This window comes from Ovis canadensis, chromosome 9 (assembly GCF_042477335.2).
Source record: "Ovis canadensis isolate MfBH-ARS-UI-01 breed Bighorn chromosome 9, ARS-UI_OviCan_v2, whole genome shotgun sequence".
In the NCBI taxonomy this organism is placed as follows: domain Eukaryota; kingdom Metazoa; phylum Chordata; class Mammalia; order Artiodactyla; family Bovidae; genus Ovis; species Ovis canadensis.
Genome location: NC_091253.1, coordinates 93,452,232 through 93,477,447, shown reverse-complemented (window position 1 = coordinate 93,477,447; position 25,216 = coordinate 93,452,232). Strand labels below are relative to the sequence as shown.

At 41.4% G+C, this 25,216-nt stretch overlaps 1 protein-coding gene across 2 annotated transcripts; it reads right to left on the bottom strand.

The window, feature by feature from the left end:
- Positions 1-1,689: 1,689 nt before the first annotated feature.
- Positions 1,690-10,962, bottom strand: RBM12B (RNA binding motif protein 12B). Of its 2 annotated transcripts, none has more exons than XM_069601193.1 (3): positions 10,745-10,962; positions 7,313-7,357; positions 1,690-6,760 (listed from the first exon to the last, which is right to left on the bottom strand). In XM_069601193.1, exon 3 carries the CDS (start codon positions 6,730-6,732, stop codon positions 3,778-3,780), a length of 2,955 nt encoding a protein of 984 aa, XP_069457294.1. In that variant the 5' UTR covers positions 6,733-6,760; positions 7,313-7,357; positions 10,745-10,962; the 3' UTR covers positions 1,690-3,777. The 2 variants fall into 2 exon arrangements, with proteins under 2 accessions (XP_069457294.1, XP_069457293.1); XM_069601192.1 differs by having other exon boundaries at positions 10,499-10,914.
- Positions 10,963-25,216: the final 14,254 nt, after the last annotated feature.

The following is a 25,216-nucleotide window of genomic DNA, read 5'->3' as shown; positions in this document are numbered from 1 at the left end:
GGACAAAAGGACTATTACATGTAATACTTTAACTGTATAATTAATTTTTAGGCCAGCAATAGGTTGGCCAACCTGAAAGGGTTGCTGTTTAGTCGCTAAGTTGTGTCCAGTGTTTGTGACTCATGGACTGTAGCCCACCAGGGCTCTCTGTCCATGGGATTTCCCAGGCCAAGAATACTGGAACGGATTGCCATTTCCTTCTCCAAGGAATCTGCGTGGCCCAGGGATCGAACCCGTATCTCCTACATTCACAGGCAGGTTCTTTATCACTAAAGCTACAAGGTAAAGTCTTAAAAGGGTTATAAAGTAACTATTTCTACAATTTGTGAGCTGGGACAAAATCAAGGTTATTACATAGATACTTAGGTAACCATATTTTAAAATATAAAAACCTCTTTTTAGCTTCCTTATAAAAAGACAGGCAACTACTATGACTAGTTAGTTGGCTATAGGCTTCCATTTGTCTCCAAAATAGGTATATTAGGGTTATTGGAACTATATGCTGCTGCTGCCGCCGCTAAGTCGCTGCAGTCATATCCGACTCTGTGCGACCCCATAGACGGCAGCCCACCAGGCTCCGCCGTCCCTGGGATTCTCCAGGCAAGAACACTGGAGTGGGTTGCCATTTCCTTCTCCAATGCATGAAAGTGTAAAGTGAAAGTGAGGTTGCTCAGTCGTGTCTGACTCTTCGAGACCCCATGGACTGGAGCCTACCAGGCTCCTCTGTCCATGGGATTTTCCAGGCAAGAGTACTGGAGTGGGATGCCATCACCTTCTCCGATTGGAACTATATAGTTAATTCGTATATAAAGATCATATAGTACCTATTACAGTTCACTAAATATTAGTTAACATTTAATGCAGAGATGGAGGTGATAGGGTCACTGCTTAGTAGGTGATACATGGACCAAGAGCCAATGCTCATGACAGTATTGTCAGTAAGTGTGTAAGTGTGCACTCCTAAGGAGTCTTACTATCTCTTGATTATGAGATTAAGCTTACTTTCTAGGCATGATCTGTATTTTTCACATGCCTCAAATCAAAAATATTTGGCTTTAAGATAACTAAAATGCCACTGGGTATTAAACTTGATAACCGATATGCCACTATAATACCTAGTAATTCTAGAAGAGGAAACACAACTGGCTGTGAGATAATCATTGAAGCTGGGCAATGGGTTGAGGATTTAGTGCACTGTTCTCTTTTACATGTTTGAAATTGGTGGTGTGTTGGTAAACTGGCTCACTGGGGTGGAAGACACCCTGATAACTCTGCACTTACCAGTTTCCATGGTGTAAATACTCCTACCATGGCCAATTCAAATTACCAACATGTCACTGAAGGTAAAGTTGTGAACAGATGTGCAGAAATGGCTCCCAAGCAGTAGAAGCCAGTTAAAAAATATACTAAACTGAAGATCATGGAGTAGAATTCTTATCAATCAATAATTTTACCATCAAAATACAAAGCCTGTGCTTATTGTTAGCCTTTTAATTACCACCACCATTCCACCCTAGCCTAGACTGAGAAGCAGTTCCATATTAAGTTATACTTCACCTTAAGCTTCATCATAGCTTTCATTTATTTATATGTATTTATTTGAGAAGCATTTTTAGGTTTTCCAATACACTTCTCAGATTGATCAAATAAGCCATACAATCTCTGAGCACTTAAAAAATATTTTCTTCCTTTTGTCATTTTCCTAGCTTGTGAGCTTACTAGTTTCAAGTGCCATATTGATGTGCTTTTTTGAACCAGATTTACCAATTAATTCATTTTATTGCAAGTAGGATGTTCAACATAATTAAAAACACAGAAACTTGTTAAGTTTTTCTTAGACTTCTTTAAATCACTGAAGATGAGTACTGCAGTACTAAATGGCTAAATACTAAAAAGTATTCTACAATACCCTCCCAACTACTGTATATAAATTCAAATTTTATTTGCTCAGTGTGGGGAAGTATCACAAAATTGAGGGAAATCAACTGTTTTATATAAATTATAAAAGACCAATCAAAATCAAATCATGTTAGATAAAATGAACAATTGTAAATTAGAAGCCAGTATATACTGTCTGTCTCATAGAGAATCCCTGGATATGTAGTAACTTCTCATTAGTCTTTTATTCACAATGTTTGGGCATATTAATTTTATTTTTTTTAATGCTATTTTTAAAGCAACGATGGAGATAAGAAAATATCCTTTCCTCTTTTGAAAATATTTTTAGCCTGGTCTTCTTTAGTTGCTAAGTCGTGTCAGATTCTTTTGTGACCCCATGGATGTAGCCTGCCAGGTTCCTCTGTCCATGGGATTTCCCAAGCAAGAATCCTGGAGTAGGTTGCCATTTCCTTCTCGAGGGAATCTTCTGGACCCACACCCTGAACCCATTTCTCCTGCATTGGCAAGTGGGTTCTTTACCATTGAGCCACCAAGAAAGCCCAGCATGGTCTTACTAAAATTAAAAACTACCATTTAACAAAGTTGGTAGGCCAAAGTATTAAGAGCATGAACTGGAGTGAGTAAGTCTGTCAGGGTTGAAATTGGCTTCATGATTTACAACTATGACTTTAGGCAAGTTACTTAAACTCTGAATTTATCTCATTTGTGAAATATATATTTGTAAGCCTCTTAGGGCATATTGACATTATGCATGTAAAGCACTTACACTGCCTAGGACATAGAAAGTGCCCGATGTTAGCATTATTATTATGGTATGAAAAATCAAATCCAGTATTTGTAAAATCTCTAGTGTCAAATATCAAAGAAGTAAAAATTAAGTCTCACAGAATTCTTGTTATATTTAGCCATTGAGTCTTCAGATAAAAAAAGTTTAGAAATTAAGAATAAATAGCCACAAGTTATATAAATCATCAGTAAATTCTTCCTATAAACAAACTGTCCATTTATCAGATTCTTCCCAAGAAGAACCTGAAGGTCCCCTTGTACCTATAATTACTTGTCTTTTAAGTACTGAGTAAATCTTATCAGTCTGGTTGATGAGATGTTGGAATAAACCACAGAACTACACAAAGAACTCATATACTATTATAGAATGTCTGGTCCCTCCTGTCATATTATTTAATATAGCTGTTGAAAACCTTCACAAAAAAAGCTGTAATTCTTTTATATATATATATATATATATATATACAATACAAGTTAATTAGTTCATCTATTCAGTTGCAATTTTTTTATTTTTATAAAAACTTTTAATTTCCTAAGCCTTTTACATAAGTAAACTTCAAGTTCACAGTCTGTCAATTTTGAACTATTTATGATTAAGGAGAGGCTTAACACAGTAATATCTCAGACAAGGAAGAGGGCATTAATTCTGCAGGCAGTTAGCAATAAAAATGCTAACCCTGAACAATCAGTCACTGACCATTTCCTTATACAATTGGAGTAGAGATGTAGACTACAGAATGGAAACAAAAGTAAACATAAAACTTGTCTTCCCCAAACACAGTTTTCTACTTTATACAAGTCTTGACATTTACCCATGACATCAACAAAAATTACTGCACTCAGGGAATTAGTTCTCCCCCCACCCCAACCCACCCCCATCAAAAAAAAGCATATATATTTTTAAGTTAGAAAAAGTGAATGGCAATTTGCAAGCAAAAGAAAACCAGATTCACATTCTACTATTTACATTTCTTCTGTTCACAGGTCAAAATTAAAATGTTTCTTTTCATTAGATAATTAAAAATAAACACTTAAAATGCATTTTACTGCATCAATACTGTGGGGAGATAATTACGAATTTAGAAATGCTCTCTAGAGCAAAATTAACTTAACCTTGCGGGGGCCAACTGGTCTATCATTCAGATCTTTAATAGCAGCCATAGCTTCATTGTAGTTTATCATGGCAACAATGGCTTCCCCTGTAGGTAATCCTTGCTCATTATACTGTATTGAAACTGAATCAGGTATGATTCTGTAACCATGGAAAAAGTCTAAAATCTCATTAACATTAGCTTTAAATGGAAGATTCATTATCTTAATAGGCGTTACTCTACCTGAATTACAATTTAATTTTGGATCAGGCATAAATCTCCCCTCAGGAAAACTTCCCATATTACGCTTTCCAAAATCAAATTTGCCACCTTCTGGGCGACCAAAATTCACAAAAGGACGATGACTTCTAAAATCAGGGGGGCTCCTAAACTCCTCACCAGGAAGTCTAAAACTGTCAGGAACTCTGGAGTCCTCCTCTGGAGCTTCCCTGAGGTCTTCCTCCGGGAGCCGCCTGAAGTCCTCATCAGAAGGGCTTCTAAAATCTTCCTCCTGAGAACTCCTGAAGTCCTCTTCAGAAGGGTGCCTAAAGTCTTCATCCGGAGGGCCCCTGAAATCTTCATCCTGTGGGTGCCTAAAATCTTCCTCTCGGGGGCGCCTGAAATGTTCCTGGGGTGGCCGCCTGAAAAGCTCCTGAGGCGGTCGTCTAAAATGCTCCTGGGATGGCCGCCTGAAATGCTCCTGCGGTGGCCGCCGGAAATGCTCCTGAGGTGGTCGCCGGAAGTGCTCCGGGGGCGGCCGACGGAAGTGATCTGGGGGGGGCCGTCGGAAGTGCTCTGGGGGCGGCCGCCGGAAGTGTTCCGGGGGTGGCCGCCTGAAGTCCTCGGGAGAACCTCGGAAATCCTCCTCAGGAGACCGCCTGAAGTCCTCCTGGTGGGGTCGCCGGAAGTCCTCCTCAGGAGGGCGCCTGAAATCCTCCTCCGGGGGCCGCCTAAAGTCTTCCTCAGGTTGTCGCCTCCATTCCCCTGGGGGAAGCCGCCTGAAGTCTTCCTCAGGAGGCCGCCTCCAATCCTCCTCAGGTGGCCTCCTTAAGTCTCCCTCTGGGGGGCGCCTCCAGTCCTCCTCCTGAGGTCTCCTGAAGTCTTCTTTGGGAGGTCGCCTGAAATCCTCCTCAGGTGGCCGCCTCCAGTCCTCCTCCCTTGGGTACCGGAAATCCTCCTCCCGAGAGTGCCTGAAGTCATCCTCAGGAGGTCGCCTGAAGTGTTCCTCCCGAAGGCGCCTGAAGTTTTCCGGGGACCGCCTGAAGTCCTCTGGGGAATGCCTAAAGTCTTCTGGAGGGCGTCTATCAGGTGGTCGGAAATCCCCCTGAGGATGCTTGAAATTGTCCAGTTGCCTCAAGTCCTCTTGCTGATGCCTAAAGTTTTCCGAAGGGCCACCTGAGTATACTGGTGGATCATTTGAGTCAAACGAATGGGAATGATCATCTCTATCACAAGACTGTGAATGGTCATGCATTCTTTCACTAGGCATTGAAGAAAAATTTACACCAAACTCCTGCATTTGTGCCTCAGATATGAGCCTTAACAACACCTCTGTCCCCAAGAATCTCCGTCGGTTTAAACGTTCAGCTTTCACGGCCTGTTCTTCTGATTTGAATTTCACCAACGCTTCTCCTAGACCAACTCCTTTGTCATCATAAAGCAAGCAAATGTCATCCTCAGCAAGGGAAAAGTCAGCAAAGAACTTCTGCACTTCAACTTTTGTAACATCAAATGGAAAATTTCTTATATATATGCACAATTTCTGGCCAGAGTAGCCTTCTTGAGAGTGTTTTTGTGAGACCTGTCCAAGTCTCTCTTTCTCTGTTGATGCTGGTCTTTTCTTTTCATAACATTCAATGAACTTCAGCATCTGTTCCCTAGAAACTGGATCAATATAAACTGGACGATATTGTAAAACAGTCTTATGTAAACCCAGAGCAGTGTTATAGTCTTTCAGAGTCTTGAACATCACAAAGGCATATCTTGTTCTTCTTTCATCTTTATATAAAAACCTAATTTGTTCATTTGTCAGATCAGTATCTCTAAAAAAATTTCTTAAATCTCTTTTGTTAATACTTACAGACAGATTTTTTAAGTGAACATAAAATCCAAGAGGAGAACGAGAACATGCTCTTCTGGGAGATTTTGAATGAGATCGTTTCCGAAAATGTCTATCATTAATTCCTCTTGGTGATGTATGTTCTTCTGTCCTCATAGAAATGTCACCTTCCTTAATTAAAGTACCTCCAAAATCAATCCACTGTTTTTCTGAGCCTTGCATTACTTCAATAAATCTTGAACCCATAAAACTTCTATGACATTTAAGACCTCCTGAAGCATCAATACATGAGGCAAATTTTACTATGGCATCACCGTTATTTCGGCCATCATGATGCTTTAAAAAAATTACTCCATCCACACATAAACCAGAGAAAAAGACACGTACATCATCTTCATTTACTAAGTAAGGCAAGCCTCGTAGAAACAAGTAAGGATTCTCAGCTGTCAATGGCCGTGTCTTTCTTGGCCTTAAATCACCATGTCCTGTACCGTTAGTATGAAACCCAGCATCTTGATTAATCGGAGAACCATATCCAGAATTACTTCCTTCTTCTTTAATAGCCTCAACAAAATTAGATAAGCTGCCAACCCCTGATGCCCCAGATCCTGGTCTCTCTCTTCCCATGCGGTCAGTTCTTTTCATTTCTATAGTCTTCTGCATTTCTGCTTTACTACTAAGAAAGAGCTCTACAGATGAATCTTTGATAAACCCTCCTGAACGACTTACAGCACGTCTTGCATCTTCATCTGTTGCAAAAATAATAAAAGCCTCCCCAATTTCCCCTCCAATTATATGCACTCCTCCATCAGGAATAGTCAATCCCGTGAAGAAGTGACGGATATCCACAGGCCCCGCAATAAAAGGAAGCCCCAGTAAACGGATGACTACAGCCATGCTGAGTGCAAACCACAGCAATAATGACCTGCAGACAGAAAGGTACACATAATAGCAAGTCTTATTTTTGAAGTACCTAATCCAAAACTAAGCTTATTAATTACTGGTCCCTACCTTCTTCAGCATTTATACATGAAAACAAGATATGAGTTCACAATGATATTGACTGTATCTAATTCTTTAAACAAATGGAATAAATTTTCTCCCAACTAAACATACAAATAAACCAGCTACTTTGAAGAAACATTTCCTATCACCTATCCTATACAGCGTTGAGTAGAAAGTCTGCCAGTGCTACTTCACAACATGACCAAACTATTTTCAGACATATCTGCTAGTGAAACATGAGTGAGAGCTTTGTGGATTAAAGAATTTTACCAACCACAACAAATTTTACATAGTTATAAAAGCCATCTATGGACAGTATATAATTTCTGCTCATGATAACAAACTGCCTACCACTAGTGCATCACTGGCCAGACATAAAGTACAGAAGCCATGCACACCCAGGTGTACTATTCTACTTTTTTTTTTTTTTGGTCAAGCCTCTGTGAAAAGCCTTAAGCTCTGGATATCTTACCTTTTTATTTCTTGAAGACCTGTTAATTCTGTAAAAGCAACTTAACTGTGGAAAGAAAATGAAATATAATTAATCCTTGGACCCTGTAATTGACCTTAAAAAACGCCAGATTAGGATATTCACTTCACAATTAACTGTTAAAAGTGAAGCAATATAAGAAGGCATAACTAAGGGTATTACAAAATGGTTGTCTTTGTTCCAAGGGGAAAATTAATCATCTTTTAGCAAAAAGGTAGAAATTCCAAGGAGACATCTGCAAATTATTTAGAAACAAAAAACCCGAAAACTTAACAACTGGTCCTTAATTGAAAGTGGCCCCAGAAGAAGGTGACAGAAATGTTACATATTCAGATTGGACTATTGGTTACCTGGGAGTATAAATTTATCAAGGCTAAATGAATCTATCCTTAAGTAAGGTCTGTGCATTTGACTGTATGTGAATTTTACAACCTATTTTTAAAAATCTTTTCTACAAGTAAAAATGACAATTTAACACCAAAAATTCCCAAAACCCTATCTTCCACTTGAAAAAACCAATATCTAATTCATCGTTTCTAACTCTCCTGTAAATCTTTCAAATCATAAGAGCAAATCAAATTAATAAATGATACAATAAATGAAGAAAAGCAATAAATCCAAACCAATGGCTACCATCTGGACACAATTTTATGTTCTACATTAACACCTCACACTTTCAAACATGGAACCCAATTTCCTGACTCCACTAAGACAAATAGTTCTCAATTACTTATACTCAACTATTGCTACTCTGTATCTTAAACTCAAATTTTATTATGCTAATAAGTTTACCCCATTTTGAATAACTGTCCTGCCTTCTGGGGAAACCCAAATGACTATGCTAAAAGGTAGAAACATAGTAAGAATACATTAATTTGGAATATTTGGGGATATCAGTATTAACTATTGAAAAATCTCAAGATTCCTTACATCAAATACTTTGAGAGATATCCAAACTATTACCAAATATGTTTTTTAAGACCTGTTAATGATTATAAATTGTCTTTAATGAAAAAATGTTTTAATTCAGTACTTACACTTAAATACCACTCATCCACAAAGTGCTGTCTGAAAACATGGTCTTTGAGGTCTGCAAGGTCTATTTTCCTTTGAAAAAGGTCCACAGACTACTTTTCAAACTACAACTAACAAGGATATCAAGAAATTAACTGGCATTTTTTTACACATTTGAATTATCAATGCCAAATTGATATTAAAAGTATTAGTGAGGTTTGCTGCTGTCACTTCAGTCGTGTCCAACTCTCTGTGACCCCATAGATGGCAGGCCAGCAGGCTCCCCCATCCCTGGGATTCTCCAGGCAAGAACACTGGAGTGGGTTGCCATTTCCTTCTCCAATGCATGACAGTGAAAAGTGGAAGTGAAGTCGCCCAGTTGTGTCCGACTAGTAGGACCCCATGGACTGCAGCCTATCAGGCTCCTCTGACCATGGGATTTTCCAGGAAAGAGTACTGGAGTGGGGTGCCATCACCTTCTCCAATTAGTGAGGTTTACTATAAAATATTAATGCATGAAAATGGTGGTGCAGACATAGGACACATAAAAAATCTTTGTACTTTCCACTCAATATTACTGTGAACATAAAAAAAATAGTTCTAAAACTTAGTCTATTGGACAATATCTGCAATGGTACCCCCCAAACACCCCAAAAATGAGTATAAGCTTAATTTCTTCAACAAACCCACACCAACATTTTAATAAAAACTACAAATGGCTTCTGGAATAGTTGTTCACATTAGTATTCCAAGACTCTTTCCTATGCAAAATGACTTAGCTCCTGTTACTTTTGGCAAGTAGTGTAAAACATTTTATCCCTGCTAAACTTTTAAAAACATAGCCAAGAACATTTCACAAAATAATTACTGTCAAGTTTTTAAAAGTCTTATAATTTACCAATTTGAAAACATTTTAACTAAGTAGTTTCATGAGTACAAATTCATGAATTCCAATTCAAAAATATAAAAAATTTTTTTCTTCTAATTTGCCACAGCGAAACATAACTATTGCTTAAACTTTTTTGCCCTTGAAATAGAAGGGTAATGTACTATTTATCCCTCTACAGAAATACACTTAGGAGATCACCTGTAAGAAACCAGATATCAAAATGAGCAACTTTCCTGTGGTTTCCACGTGATTTTCCTAAGCAAATACCCCAGAAATTCTATTCTTAGAACTACACAAAAAGCAAAAAACCCTACTCAACACTTAAAATGCGTCTTACGAATGCAACAAAACCATGTTTATAGCTGTGTTGATTAAGAGTGAGTTATTACAACTTCTTTTTTTTTCCCCAAAAAAAGGAACTGAATCCTTAAAAGCTCGTTTAAGTGTAAGTGGCTGAAATTAACAAGCTCATTTTAAATAACTTAGCTGATTTTACCCAACGATTCATCCCACTTAATCATTATCACAAAAACCCCACGAAATGCTTATTTTCTAATCAAGCCTTAGAGGGAAATGGAAGGAAAGCTAACTTAAAATGGTATTATCTCCGATCCATTTATCATAACTAGAGAATAGCAAGTCATTTTCCAGACATGGTGAGAGAGAGATAACTGCTATTTCTTAAAACCTAAAGTTATGATGAAGTACATTTAAAATGCAAGAGTGAACCCTGCAGAAAATAATCTACCCCACTCCATAAGGGTTCTTTATGACGATTTGCCTTTTTATCCTTTTATAACGTAGATGATTAAAATAAAAAGCCAAAGCCATGACGACAGAGCCTGGTCCCCAGTAGAAACTGGAAATGAAGGCGAATCCACACGGCACCGGAATTCCCATTAACATCCATCCTCCTCAAATGGGGATCATCCGAAGGCATTGCTTCTATAGCTCAAAAAGCCTTTGTCCAGACTCCCAGGGGTCAGCGCTTCCTTCTTGTGCTCCAGGCCAAAGTTCCTACGTGGGATCCGATGTTCTTGCCAGACCTTCAGCCAAATCAGCCTTCAAATCAACCTGGACCACCCAACCTCCGTGCCTTTCCGTTACACCGGCTCAAGGGCAAACATTCCGCCCCGACTCGCCCAAGGGTGAGCTGTCCCTACACCTGAACACTTGGGCTCCCCTCAAGCCTAAAACTAGCCAGGCCTCCAAGCGCTTTTCCTGCCACCACTGACTACGATGACATAGCAAAGAAAAACAAGTACCTATGGAATCCTTCCAGATCTCCACTCTCTCAAGCCGACTGAAAAGGGCACGCACAACACCACATGAAGGCTGCCGGGAAGTCGGGTGCGTTTAGCAGGGGAAAAGAGGGTGCCCTGACGGCAGAAGCTACGCTCGCTGCTGGCGCGGCCCCGCCTTTCCCTGTGCTTCGGTCCCGGCCGCCAGGCCCTCCCCACGCCCGACGCCCCTGCGGTAATTGCTTCGCACTAGGGCGATCAAACACACACCGCTGCCGCCGAGTCGGAACCCCAAGGCTGGGGGCGGGGAGCTCTCCTCGTCCGCAGCAGCCTCCCCAGAGCCGGGAGAGCCCTCAGCGAACCCAGAAGAAGATGGCGCCCACTCTCTCCCCTCCGATCCGGACAAACGGACGTACGGTGGCTCTGCCCATGCGCTCTGCAGGCGTCCCCCCAACCCCCACCCCCTCTCCCGTCGCCTCGGTCCGTCTGCGCACGCGCCCTAACGTTCGCAGACTTCCCGTTGTCAAGCGGGAGGGAGGAGACGCCGGGTCGCGCGCTTGCCAGCGGCCCGGGGGGACCAAGCTATTGCGCATGCTCAGAGCCCGCGCCGCGCGCGACTCTCTACGGGGCGGGGGGAGAGCTTCCGTTAACAGGAGTTTGCTGTCAGCAGACGGCTGTGATGGGGAACGTGTGTAACAGCCGAAGTACACTAGACGAACGTTCGTGATTCCCAAGGGCTACGAAAAGAGTCGCAAAAGCAGAGGAAACACTTTTGGATGCTAACGCCCGATGGGACTCCTGGGCGCGGAGGCCTTTTTGTCCCCTTTTTGTTTCTTTGGCTTCCCTGGTGGCTCAGACGGCAAAGCGTCTGCCCGCAAAGTGGGAGTCCCGGGTTCGATCCCTCGGTCGGGAAGATCCCCTGGGGAAAGAAATGGCAGCCCAGCCCAGTATTCTTGCCTGGAGAATCCTATGGACAGAGGAGCCTGGCAGACTACATACGGTCCATGGGGTCGCAAAGAGTCAGACAGTTCCTAATCAAAGGAGGAACAGCAACGAAATCACCACAGGCCGGATTTAAGCTCACCAAGATTAGGAGACTGGAATATTTTTGCTCGATCCGGTGCCTCCTGCGTCCTTCATTGGCAGGCACATTCTTTGCCGCTGACCACCAGGGAAGCCCCGCGTCACTCCTGATCATGCACAAAGCTGTTTTCTTGGGATCTGCTTTCCTCAAACGGTTCACCACTTTCTGTACAACAACTTTATTTTTTCCAATCAAACAGTCAGCTTTAAGTCAGACCGATTTCCTTTTCCCTCGATAAAATTCAACTCCATTCCACATGCCATCTTTACTGATAACTTACACCCTGCTTTCCTATTGTTTGCTGAAAATTTTTTATTTCTGTTAGCTTTAATCACATACTTAAATTATGATCCTCGTCTCTTAAAACCTTCATTTCCTGTGAAAACTAAGAAGTAAGCAATTAATGTCCTCTGCATTAGTATTTTGTAGACTAGTAACAAATACCAGTGATAATTTCTAAAAAAAAAAAAAATGCTTTCAGATTGAGAACATCGCAGGGCGACACCAAACACATTCATTAATAGTTTTAAATAAGTTTCTCTGTAAAAGGAAGTCATTGTTCAGTAATTCATGTTTCAGTATCTTATTTGGGAATGACCAGCTATTCAATAAACTTTCCTCAATTTAATACAACTCCAGAATTTTAAGTTAGCAAAATTGCAAAGACTATTTTAGAGATTTCTAAAGCATATTCATTCTTAACCGTTTATCTAAACGTTCTGATCTCATTTACATTTTCTATCCCTAAAAGTTTCTTTATATTGAATTGGGCCATCACCAGCTGATGGGTGTGTCGCTTATTTTGCTGGTCTGTTACAAAGAGCATATACTGAGGCTCTAGAACTACTCAACCATCTTGGATCTATTTGCTTCTAATCAGCGTATGTAATGTCCTTGGGTGATGTCTTTCTTTCAGACGTTGTGCCCTGCCCCCTCCCCTCCTGTTTTATTTCCCACTCTCAGATATTTCACTCCCACATTCTTATGGGAAGCAGAGGGGTTACAGTCTATCTTGTGTAAGTGTTTTAAGGCTGAGGAGGGGCACTGACCCTGCCTGGCAGGGAATAAAGATCTCTGGATACCAGATCTATGAGCCTCAGGGGGAGGACAGCTCCTTATTTTAATTCACAAGGAATGGAAACCTCTCCTAGCCATCTTTGTGCCCTGGAAATGTTGTGACTGCTTCCTTAGCCCTCTTGTGAATCTCCTTAATAATGAATCCCTTTTTGTAACAGCATCAGAGTACAAAAGTGTATATAAATAACAAAAGATATGGTAAACATCTGATAGATAAAGAAACTTGGTTACAGTAACCAGAATTATGAATGATTACATGTAAACTACAAAATAATTCTAGTTAAATATTTCTCCAAAAGAGACCTTTGGGGCACTCGAAAGTATCCCAAAGTTAGCTGGAACTCAAAAGAAATTTAATTACAATTTGATGTTTGGGAAGCTTGTCAAAAAGTTTTAAAACACTTGGTCAAGCTAAATCATTCATTGTAAGACAATACTCATCGCTTAGCCAAAGTAACCAGAGATCTCAAAAGCAAATATTAATACAAATCCCATGAAGGCAAAGATATTTACATAGTCTGTAGTTAAAAGCAGTGTTTCAACAATACTGGAGGAAAAAGCCAAAACTGTTTTACAGAAGAAGCCAATTCTGACTATGTTGGAACTGTTTCTTTGACTTGCTTTTCCTTGCTTTTGTTATCATGATCATACCTAAGGGCCTGCTTCAGAGGACTCTGTCCCTCGCCTGAGGGTAAACTGAAGTGCCTTTGTTCAGTTCTCAGCGAGAAGATCTGACCCCGCCCACCTGTGAATGAAAAGAGATTAACACTTCCACTTCAGAAGGATGGCCATTCCCTAGGAGATGTTCTGCCAGACTGAAGACCCTTTCACTTTACTTCCCCACTGCCTCTCCCTCTCTATTCTGCCTTTTGACTTTAGTTCCTCCTGGCTTCTTTCTCTTTCACTCTTTGAAAAGAACCTCTCGTCCAGACCCCAATAAGATGGTTATTTTGAGGCATTAACCTGCCATCTTCTTGGTCAGCTGGCTCCTTTGTCTTAACCCCTCATCTCTCAAAATTATTGGCCTATCGTGTGGTAAGCAGAGTAAGCTTGAATTCAGTAACAGAACGACAGAACCAGGGATTCAGGGTTGATGGAGTTCTCAAAGGAGAAAAGTTGGAAAAGCAGGCAGCTTCATCATGAGTAGAGGGACCATAGTATCTCACACTTTATCTTTTCCCAGGTGGAAGTGGGGCCAGGCAGGGGTAGTGAGATGTCCCATACATCGGGTGACTTGAGAGGAAAATTGGGGCGCATCCTTGTTAGCAGGAAAGATCACTGAAGCCAAGACTGAATGAATGACATGGTGGCTTCCAACCCAGCTGGGACCCTGGCCTTACTGGAAGGAAGTCCTACAAGGGCTTATGAGCAGATAAAGAAGACCAGAAAGAGGAAACAGCATTATATTCAGAGTCTCACCCAGTGGAGAGGACATTTTTTAATACTGAGGGCCAAAACCCAGAGAAAAATAATCAATTGAAAATTTTCCTCATAATTTGGCAAGTTTTAAGATAATTATATAATGTATTTATTTGATTTTTAGATTAAGAGGAAAAATGCAAGTGATTTGTAATAAATATTAGTAAAATATGTACTGCAGTTTGATTCTAATGCTAAAAAAGATACAGAGACAGAGCAAATGTATAGAAAGACAGAAAATCAAAAGACAGAGATAAAAAAAAACAGGGACAAGGAGAAACAGAGAAACGAGCTTGAACTTGGTAACAAAACCAGTCTTGTTCCAGCCCATTTTTAACAAAATCCATTTAACCAACTAAACTCAATTCAGTCTTAGAGACTCCTGATCAAGCATAATTTGGTATCTTTTATTCCTTATACCTTCCACTGAAAATGTTACGGAATCCAATCTTGATCTGCTCACCACACAACAGGCCAATGAATCCGAAAGATGAGGTGTTGAGGCAACAAAGAGACTTTAATTGGGGAGTCAGCAGACCAATAAGATGGCCGGCTAGCACCTCAAAATAACTATTTTATCAGGGTGTGGATGCCAAGTTCTTTCATCAATCAGAGAGAAAGAAGCAATGAAGAACTAAAGACAAAAGGCAGAACAGAGAGGGAGATGCAATGGGCAACTAAAGTGAAAGGGTCTTCGTTCTACAAACAACTCCAAGGGAATGGTAAGCCTTCAGAAGGGGTGTGTTAATTTCTTCTATTCACACGTGGGCAGGGACAAACTATCTATCCATCAGCTGGACAAAGGCACTTTAGCTTACAGTCAAGCAGAGGGTCAGCATCTTCCAGGCAAGTCACTAAGTATCATTATAATAATAAAAGCAAGTCAAAGGAACAGTTTCAAACTTGGAGTCAGAACTGGCTTCCTCCCTACAACAAAAAACTCACCTAGAGCCAGACATCCTGGAGTGTGAAGTTAAGTGGGCCTTAGGAAGCATCATTATGAACAAAGCTAGTGGAGGTGATGGAATTCCAGTTGAACTATTTCAAATTCTAAAAGATGATGCTGTGAAAGTGCTGCACTCAATATGCCAGCAAATGTGGAAAACTCAGCAGTGGCCACAGGACTGGAAAAGGTCAGTTTTCATTCCAAACACAAAGAAAGCCAATGCCAAAGAATGTTCAAACTACCACACAATTGTACTCATCTCACGTGCTAGGAAAATAATGCTCAAAATTCTCCAAGTCAGGCTTCAGCAATACGTGAACCATAAACTTCCAGATGTTCAAGCTGGATTTAGGAAAGGCAGGGGAACCAGAGATCAAATTGCCAACATTCGCTGGATCATGGAAAAAGCAAGAGCATTCCAGACAAACATCTACTTCTGTTTTATTGGCTATGCCAAAGCCTTTGACTGAGTGGATCATAACAAACTGGAAAATTCTGCAAGAGATGGAACTACCAGACCACCTGACCTGCCTCTTGAGGAACCTGTATGCAGTTCAGGAAGCAACAGTTAGAACTGGACATGGAACAACAGACTGGTTCCAAATAGGAAAAGGAGTACGTCAAGGCTGTATATTGTCACCCTGCTTATTTAACTTATATGCAGAGTACATCATGGGAAATGCTGGGCTGGATGAAGCACAAGCTGGAATCAAGATTGCCAGGAGAACTATCAATAACCTCAGATATGCAGATAACACCACCCTTATGGCAGAAAGTGAAGAACTAAAGAGCCTCTTGATGAGAGAGGAGAGTGAAAAAGTTGGCTTAAAACTCAACATTCAGAAAACTAAAATCATGGCATCTGGTCCCATCACTTCATGGCAAATAGATGGGGAAACAATGGAAACAGTGACAGAATTTGTTTTGGGGGGGCTCCAAAATGACTGCAGATGGTGACTGCAGCCATGAAATTAAAAGATGCTTGCTCCTTGGAAGAAAAGCTATGACCAGCATATTGAAAAGCAGAGACTTTATTTTGCCAACAAAGGTCTGTCTAGTTAAAGCTATGATTTTTCCAGTAGTCATGTGTGGATGTGAGAGTTGGACTATAAAGAAAGCTGAGTGCCGAAGAATTGATGCTTTTGAATTGTGGTGTTGGAGAAGACTCTTGAGAGTCCCTTAGACTGCCAGGAGATCCAACCAGTCCATTCTAAAGGAAATCAGTCCAGAATAGCCATTGGAAGGACTGATGCTGAAGCTGAAACTCCAGTACTTTGGCCACCTGATGTGAAGAACTGACTCATTGGAAAAGACCCTGATGCTGGGAAAGATTGAGGGCAGGAGGAGAAGGGGATGACAGAGGATGAGATGATTGGATGGCATCACGGACTCAAGGGACATGAGTTTGGGTAGACTCCGGGAGTTGGTGACGGACAGGGAGGCCTGGTGTGCTGCGGTCCATGGGGTCACAAAGAGTCAGACAGGACTGAGCGACTGAACTGACTGCAACAAAAACACATATCTTGCTTTCCTTAAGTTTTGTGGGTTTTTTTACGTTGAGATACTTTTCTTGTTGACAAATCTGTAACAGATGGAATAAGGTCTTATTTGACATCTAGTAAACTTAGGTACAACAGAATTAAACTTAACATAGATAACTCTAAGGACATGTCTATGTTAATCAAACCAACAAGCTTCAGCCACCTTCAATAGTAGATATCAATTTAGTACTGAATATTTCCCAGAATATAGGTCCTAATATTTATCTTGGCCAATTTTCTATTTATATAGATTTAATTTCTCAGTGCTTGCTTTCAAGTATCAAAATTCAGAGCTTAGAGATACCAAGGAAATATTTTATGCAAACATGAGCAAAATAAAGACAGAAATGGAAAGGACCTAATAGACTCAGTAGAGATTAAAAATAGCAAGAATACACAGAAGAGCAGTACAAAAAATGTCTTTATGACCTGGATAGCCAAGATGGTGTAGTCACTCACCTGGAGGCAGACATCTTACAGTGTGAAGTTAAGTGGGCAAGAAAGTTAAAGCCAGTGGAGGTGATGGAATTCCAGCTGAACTATTTAAAAAGCTAAAAGATGATGCTGTTAAAGTGCTGCACTCAATATGCCAGCAAATTTGGAAAACTAGGCAGTGGCCTCAGGACTGGAAAAAGTCAATTTTTATTCCAATCTCAAAGAAGGCAATGCCAAAGAATGTTCCAACTGCTGCACAATTGCACTTATTTCACATGCTAGCAAGGTCATGCTCAAAATCCTCCAAGCTAGGCTTCAACAGTATGTGAACTAAGAACTTCCAGATGTACAAGCTGGATTTAGAAAAGTCAGAGGAGCCAGAAGAACCAATCCAATTACCAACATCCATTGGATCATAGAAAAAGCTAGAGAAGTGCAGAAAAACCTGCTTTGTTGACTACGCTAAAGCCTTTGACTGTGTGCATCAAAACAAATTCTGGAAAATGTTTAAAGAGATGGGAATACCAGACCACCTTATCTGCTTCCTGAGAAATCTGTATGCGGATTAAGAAGCACCAGTTAGAAACACACATGGAACAACTGACTGGTTCAAAACTGGAAAAGGAGTGTGACAAGGCTGTATATCGTCACCTTGCTTATATAACTTTGATGCAGAGTACATTGTGCACAATGCCAGGCTGGATGAAGCACAAGCTGGAATCAAGATTGCTGGGAGAAATGTTGACAACCTCAGATATGGAGATGATACCACTGTCAACTAAAAATATATGTAACTTGAGATTCGTAACTTAAGTTTTATTTGGGCTGGGGTGAGGACCGCAGCCTGGGAGGCAGCACCTCAGATAGCTCTAAGAGATTGCTCCAAAGAAGGAGTCAGGTAAGGTCAATATATAAGATTTTAGTGAAGGGGGAGCTCAGTGCAATCAAGGGCTTAGTTTACAAAAGTTTTGGCACAAGGAGCTGATGTCACCTGGAAGGGATTAAGTGATGTTCTAGATTTGAAGAAGTGCAAAGATTGGGATCATGAAATCAGTTCCTGAAAATATCTAAAGACCTGTTCCACCAGATTCCCTGGAGCACAGAGGGCCTCACTCCACCCTGAGCTCCTGTTGAAGGTCAACAGCTAAAGCAGCACAGGGTTCAGTCTCCACAGAGGCAGATGGCAAATGCCCTTGTTGTTGTCAGTCTTAAAGGAAATCAGCCCTGAATATTCATTGGAAGGACTGATGCTGAAGCTCCAATACTTTGGCTACCTGAAGTGAAGAGCCAGCTCGTTGGAAAAAAACCTGATGCTAGGAAAGACTGAAAGCAGGAGAAGGGGGCAACAGACGATGAGATGGTTGGATGGCATCCCCCAATCAATGGACATGAGTTTGAGCAAACTTCAGAAGATAGTGAAGGACAGGGAAGCCTGGCATGCTGCAGTCCATGGGGTCGCAAAGAGTTGGACATGACTGAGCAACTGAACAACTTTCAAGTCAATTAGAAGAGTTCATTTACAAAGTAAATTTTACATAAAGACCAAACCAGAAATCTCAGTTTTTTATGCTTTAGTTCTAAACGCTTTTCTCTGCTCCCCACTTTTTCCCCTAAGGGCCTGGGCACAAGGGGAGAGAAACTTCAGTCCAATTTCATATCCTGTGCCAGTAAAGGTCTAATTGTTAGTTTTAGACCCATTTTTTGACTTTGAATGAGTAAAAGTTGCTCAGTCATGTCTGACTCTTTGCGACCTCATGGACTCTAACCTGCCAGGCTCCTCTGTCCATGGAATTCTCTACGCCAGAATATTGGAGTGGGTAGCCATTCCCTTCTCCAGGGGATCTTCTCAACCCAGAGACCTCACTTCTTCAAGGAATCTTCCCAACCCAGGGATTGGACCCAGGTCTCCCACATTGCTGACAGATTTCTTTACTGTCTGAGCTACCAGGGAAGCCCATAGGTTGACCAGTCATTTAAAACTTTTCCAAAGGGGTTCCCAGATAAGGGGGTGGGTAGAATCTTAGAGGAAGCACTTCCTATTTTAGCTCAAGCAGTTTTTACCAGATGTCTGCACACTCAAACCAATTGGCAGGCTCAAACCAAAGCAACCAAACAAAAGTGAAACCCCACCAGCTGGAAGTCATACTCAAAATAAATGGCAAAGAGATACCCAGAAATCAAAAAGCCAAATGGTAAAAATGCCCCAAGAGGATGGCAAAGAGATGCTCAGAAGTCAAAGCCAAATGGAGTGAATGCCCCAAACATGATTTCCCATTCCACTAGACCTGTGACCTTGTCCAAGGTGTGCCTTACAAAAGGAGTTGCCCTTCACAGGGAGAACTCCCCCAGTTGAAATCAAAGTTCTCCAGATTGGCACCAAAGTTCCCCAAATTGAAATCAAATTTCCCCAGAAGAGGAAAGGTCAAAGAGGTCCTGGTGTACACTCCATGAGACTTACCAAATTGCTGGCAGCTGTGTTGCAATGTACCAAAGGCACTCTTTCTAATCCTCCAAAAGTTAATGTCTTCTCAGAGTAGAAGTCTCGCAGAGAAAGGCAAAGAAATCCTGAGCAGCTGCTAGGGCGACCTCGCCCCTGTTCTCTGCAGCAAACTTGGAGTTCTGTAGCCCAGAAGGAAGGGTGTGATCCCAGCACAGCCCTACAGCAGGGGAACCCTGAGGGCCTAACCTCAGAGAAATCTTCCAACCTTCCAACTCTCCTAGAGGAGAGAGGCTGGGGTGGAGAGAGATCCAAAAGTGTCCGATCAAGCTGAGTGGCCTGTGGGGCCACCTGCCCATGATCAGATCCCAGACGAGTCTGCAAATTTGTAGTCAGAATCTTAGCTCTCTGTGCACCAATGCCAAGCAGAAATACAGAGACAGAATTACGGAGGAGAAAGAGTGGCTTTGTTATTTTGCCAGGCAAAGGAGGAACACAGTAGGTTAGCTAGTGCCAGGAGTCAGGAACTTCTCCATGGTGAGTAAGAAAAGTTTAAATACTCAGGCAGGAGTATGGGAAAAGGATCAAGGCAGTAACACTCATATTCTTTCCAGTTTCAAAAGGGTGGGGCTGCTGACAAGATTAGGGTGTATGCAGGTTCCTAGGGGACCTCTCCCCTGTTCTCTGAAGCAAACTTGGAGTTCTGTAGCCCAGACAGGGTGTGACCCTAGCACAGCCCTAGAGCAGGGGAACCCTGAGGGCCTGACCTCACAGAAATCTTCCAACCTTCCAATTCATGTGTTTAAGTAAGCTCCGGGTGTTGGTGATGGACAGGGAGGCCTGGCGTGCTGCAGTCCACGGGGTCGCAAAGAGTCAGACACGACTGAGCGACTGAACTGAAGTGAACTGAGGGCCCTAGGGGGTCCATCTCCTAATCTTTGTGTTTTAGTTTATGTATTTGGCTAGGTCAGGACTTGTAGCATGTGGGATATTCATTGCTACACGAATAAATAATACATGTGTTTTCAGTAGAAGATGCAAGGAATAAAAGATTGAATTATGCATTATCAGAATTTGTAAGATTGGACTGTTTAGTTAGGTAAATGGATTTTATTAGAAATGGGCAAGAACAAGAGTGGTTTTGGTTTCTTCCTCTAGTATTCTGGAGATGTTGACTACAGCTGTATGAGATGAGTTTCTTTGCCTTTAAGGAATTTGTATTAATATTTGCTTTTGAGATCCCTGGTTACTTTGGTTAAGGAATGGGTATTGTTACACAATGACTGATCTTGATCAAGTGTGTTAAAACTTTTTGACAAACTTCCCAAATATCAAATTTTAATTAAAGTTCTTTTGAGTTCCCGCTAACTTTGGGATACTTTAGAAGGCTCCTTAGAATTATTATAGAGCCAGCTCTTCGCATCAGATGGCCAAAGTATTGGAGTTTCAGCTTTAGCATCAGTCCTTCCAATAAATATTCAAGACTGACTTCTTTTAGGATTGACTTGTTCGATTTCCTTGCAGTCCAGGCGACTCTCAAGAGCCTTCTCCAACACCACAGTTTGAAAGCATCTGTTCTTCAGTGCTCAGCCTTCTTTATGGTCCAACTCTCACATCCATACTTGACTATTGGAAAAAACCATAGCTTAGACATTTGTCAGCAAAGTGATGTACTTTTTAACATGCTGGCAAGGTTCATCATAGCTTTCCTTCCAAGGAGCCAAGAGTCTTTTAATTACATGGCTGCAGTTGCCATCTGCAGTGATTTGGGAGCCCAAGAAAATAAAATCTGTCACTACTTCCTTTTTTCAGTTCAGTCGCTCCATCGTGTCCAACTCTTTGCGACCCCATGGACGGCTGCACGCCAGGCCTCCCTGTCCATCACCAACTCCCAGAGCTTGCTCAAACTCATGTCCATCGAGTTGGTGTTGCCATCCAACCATCTCATCCTCTGTTGTCCCCTTCTCCTCTCACCTTCAATCTTTCCCAGCATCAGGGTCTTCTCCAATGAGTCAGTTCTTTGCATCAGGTGGCCAAAGTACTGGAGTTTCAGCTTCAGCATCAGTCCTTCCAATGAATATTCAAGACTAATCTCCTTTAGGATGGACTGGTTGGATCTCCTTGCAGTCCAAGGGACTCTCAAGAGTCTTCTCCAACACCACAAAATTCAAAAGCACTAATTCTTCGGCGCTCAGCTTTCTTTATGGTCCAACTCTCACATTCGTACATGACTATTGGAAAAACCACAGCTTTGACTAGGTGGACCTTTGTCAACAAAGTATTATCTCTGCTTTTAAACATGCTGTCTAGGTTTGTAATAGGTTTTCTTCCAAGGAGCAAGCATCTTTTAATTCCATGTCTGCAGTCACCATCTGCAGTGATTTTGGAGCCCAAGAAAATAAAGTCTCTGTTCCCATTGCTTCCCCATCTATTTGCCGTGATGTGATGCAACCAGATGCCATGATCTTCAAGAGCTGTCTTGTGCCTCAGGCTCCTAAATCAGGTATCCAGAGACTTTTATTCCCTGACAGGCAGCATCAATGTCTCTACTCAGCCTTGCAGCAATTACAGAAAGTGGATGTCACCCCTCTGCCACCCATAGGAATATGGGAGTCAAATATCTTCAGAGGGAAATGAAGCAAGAGAGAAGGGGGAGGGCACAAACTTTGAAGGAATGATATAGCCTAAGGACATGACATAGACTGATTAGAAGCAAGTAGGTCCAAAATAGTTTACTAGTCCTTGCTCTTTGTAACAGATCAGTAAGCTAAGTAAACTGCTGCCAATGGGTGGTGATATAAAGAAACTTCTAAGGAAAAAGTGAGTAAAGTGAAGTCACTCAGTCGTGTCCAACTCTTTGTGACCCCATGGACGGTAGCCCACCAGGCTCCTCCATCCATAGAATTTTCCAGGCAGGAGTACTGGAGTGAGTTGCCATTTTCTTCTCCAGGGGATCTTCCCGACCCAGGGATTGAACCTGGGTCTTCCGCGTTGCAGGCAGACACTTTACCATCTGAGCTACCAGGGAATCCCTAAATGAGATAAGAGCTTTTAGATAAACTATTAAGAATACTTATGTTTTGGAAATGTCTGTCTCTCCAGTTGTTAGTAACTTGAAATTTTAGAGTTGCAAATCAAGTGAAGGAAATTTATTGAAAAGCTGTGTCATTCTCAAAGAAAATAAGATACTGAAACATAAATGACTATACATTGGCTTCCTCTTACAGAGAAACTATAGATTATTATTAAATAGGATTATTAATGTTTGGTGCCATTCTGAGATGTTCTCAGTCAGAAAACAAGTTTTTTTGTTTTTTTTTTTTAGAAATTAACACTGGTGTTTGCTTACCAATCTACAACATACTAATATAGACGACAGTTCATAATTGCTTACCTCTTAGTTTTCACAAGAATTTAAGGTTTTAGGAGATGAAGATTCTAATTTAAGCATGTGATTAAAGCTAACAGAAATAATAAAAAACATTCAGGATAAAAAAGAGAAACCTTTCTAACATGGGAGGTACAATTAAGCAGCATATTCCAACAGATTGGACAGTTGGTAACCACTATGCATGAGTTTGTGTTCCATGGGTCTCCCCCTTTCCTGGATGCTCCCTAACATCTCTTCAAAGCAGAAGACTGGGAACTGCCAAAATTATGAAAAAGAGCAATGTGTGAGCAGCAACTTGAAGAAAAAGGGAAAAGATTCTGTGCTCCTCAAGTCTGAGAAGTATCAGACAAAAGGCGGGATTGATGCTGAGCAGGGCCCTGTGGGAATGCACAGAGCTCTTATCTCAAAAAGGCAGGGAGGCCTTTTTGTCCTTCATTTCTTATAGGCAGGGGCTTCCCTGGTGGCTCAGCTGGTAAAGAATCTGCCTGCAGTATGGGACACCTGGGTTCAATCCCTGGGTTGGGAAGATCCCCTAGAGGAGATAAAGGCTACTCACTCCAGTACCTGGCCTAGAGAATTCCATGGACTGCTGTATAGTCCAAAGGGGTTGAAAAGTGTCGGACACGACTGAGTGACTTTCACTTCTTATAGGCTCTCCAGTTTCCATGACATTCTTTCAATTCCAAACAGCAGAACAGTTTCCTAGTCAAAGTAGGAACAGCAACTAGACTACCTGGAGATTAAAAGTCCAAAGAGGCTCATCAAGATTAAAAGACGGAACCACCTAAGACCGTGCACACACCCTCATCTCATCAGCAGCAGAAGAAAATACAAGGCTGGTCCTGCCTTGTTCCTTTTCACATACTCCTGCCTGTCTATATAACCTCTCCCTACTGACCAGAAAGGGGGGACATGGTTCTTGAGGTACTAGCCTACCGTGTTCCCCCTTTGCCTGCCAAAGTAATAACCACTCTTTCCTTCTCTGTAACTCCGCCTCCGTTTTTCTGTTTGGCGTTGGTGCACAGAAAGCTGAGATTTTGGCAACACTTTATCTTTTCATTGCTCCAGTTATTAGTTCTAAGCATCTTTGGAAAGCCTCTTTGTAAATACTCTCAAAAGGCCAGAGAAATATTAATGTTACTGCTTTAGATGTTCCAGGTACAAGGCCAGCACCCAAGGGGCTTAATAAGCATGTGCATATTCAACTTTATAGACATTTTTGAAGAAGTGTCTTTATACAGTTATTCTTTCTACCTTTGGGGTTGTTTTTTTTTTTTTTGAAACATGAGAACACATAGGCCAATTTTGAAAATTGGGAAGTGAGAAGCACAGTTACAGGCATGCTCTGTGGTGCCTGCTTTGTAAGAACTGGACAACAACCTTGTGCTAATATTTGGAAGTAACAAAGCAGCCCACCACGTTTAATAGTTACATGACACATTTACAAGTGTATTCAAAGCTTACTGAGAAAGTGTTACTTTAAAACATTGTTACATAGAGGAAAATATGAGTTTTCAAAATTTTTCTTACTGAAAAATAGCCATTCTCTTTGAGAAAGAAGAGGTAGTTTAACATGTGAATAAAAGGTGATTCTCGGAGTGAAAGCCAGCATTTAATTGGGCAAATTACTTAGCCTCTCTACACCTCAGTCTCCTCATCTGTAAAATGGAAATATGAGTTCCTTTCTCTTAAGGTTGCCAGAAATGTGGAATGAATAAATACATGTAAATATCCGAGTCTATATGAGTGACTCATTTTAAATGTCAAGGCGATCCCATAGACAAGCAGAAAATGTCACCTCAGAGAGTTAGGCTCAAGGACTAGGCAGCATTTACCTTGATTATTTCCAAAACTCCAGGGTTTGGTCCTAGCCCAGCAAGCTCAAGAAACTGAACTTAAAAGCCAGCATTTATTGAGGCTTTATTATGTGCCAGCCCTTGTGCATTATCTCATTTTATTCTTATGACTACTTTTGTACTTAGGTACTATTATTTTTCCAATCTTACAAACAAGAGAAACTGAGCCATATAGTTTGCCCAAGGTAACAAAGATAGTATAAACCAGGAATTGAACCCTAGTGGTTTGTTTCCAGAGAACACTGCCCTGATTCACACTGGGAGAGGTTTCCCTCTTCTGAGGCAGACTCTCTTTAAAAAGCACACAGAAACAGTGCTGCAAAAGTCCATATTGTCAATATTGATTCACAAGAAGAAACACTGGTAAAGTGAACCTGAGCTCATCCCAGGCTGACCAGCATTTACGGGCTGTAAACACTCTCTGCGTGCATGCTGAGTTACATCAGTTGTGTCCAACTCTTTGTGACCCCATGGACTGTACCCCCCCGCCTCCCCCCCACCACCCCCACCAGGCTCCTCTGTCCATGGGATTCTCCAGGCAAGGATACTGGAATGG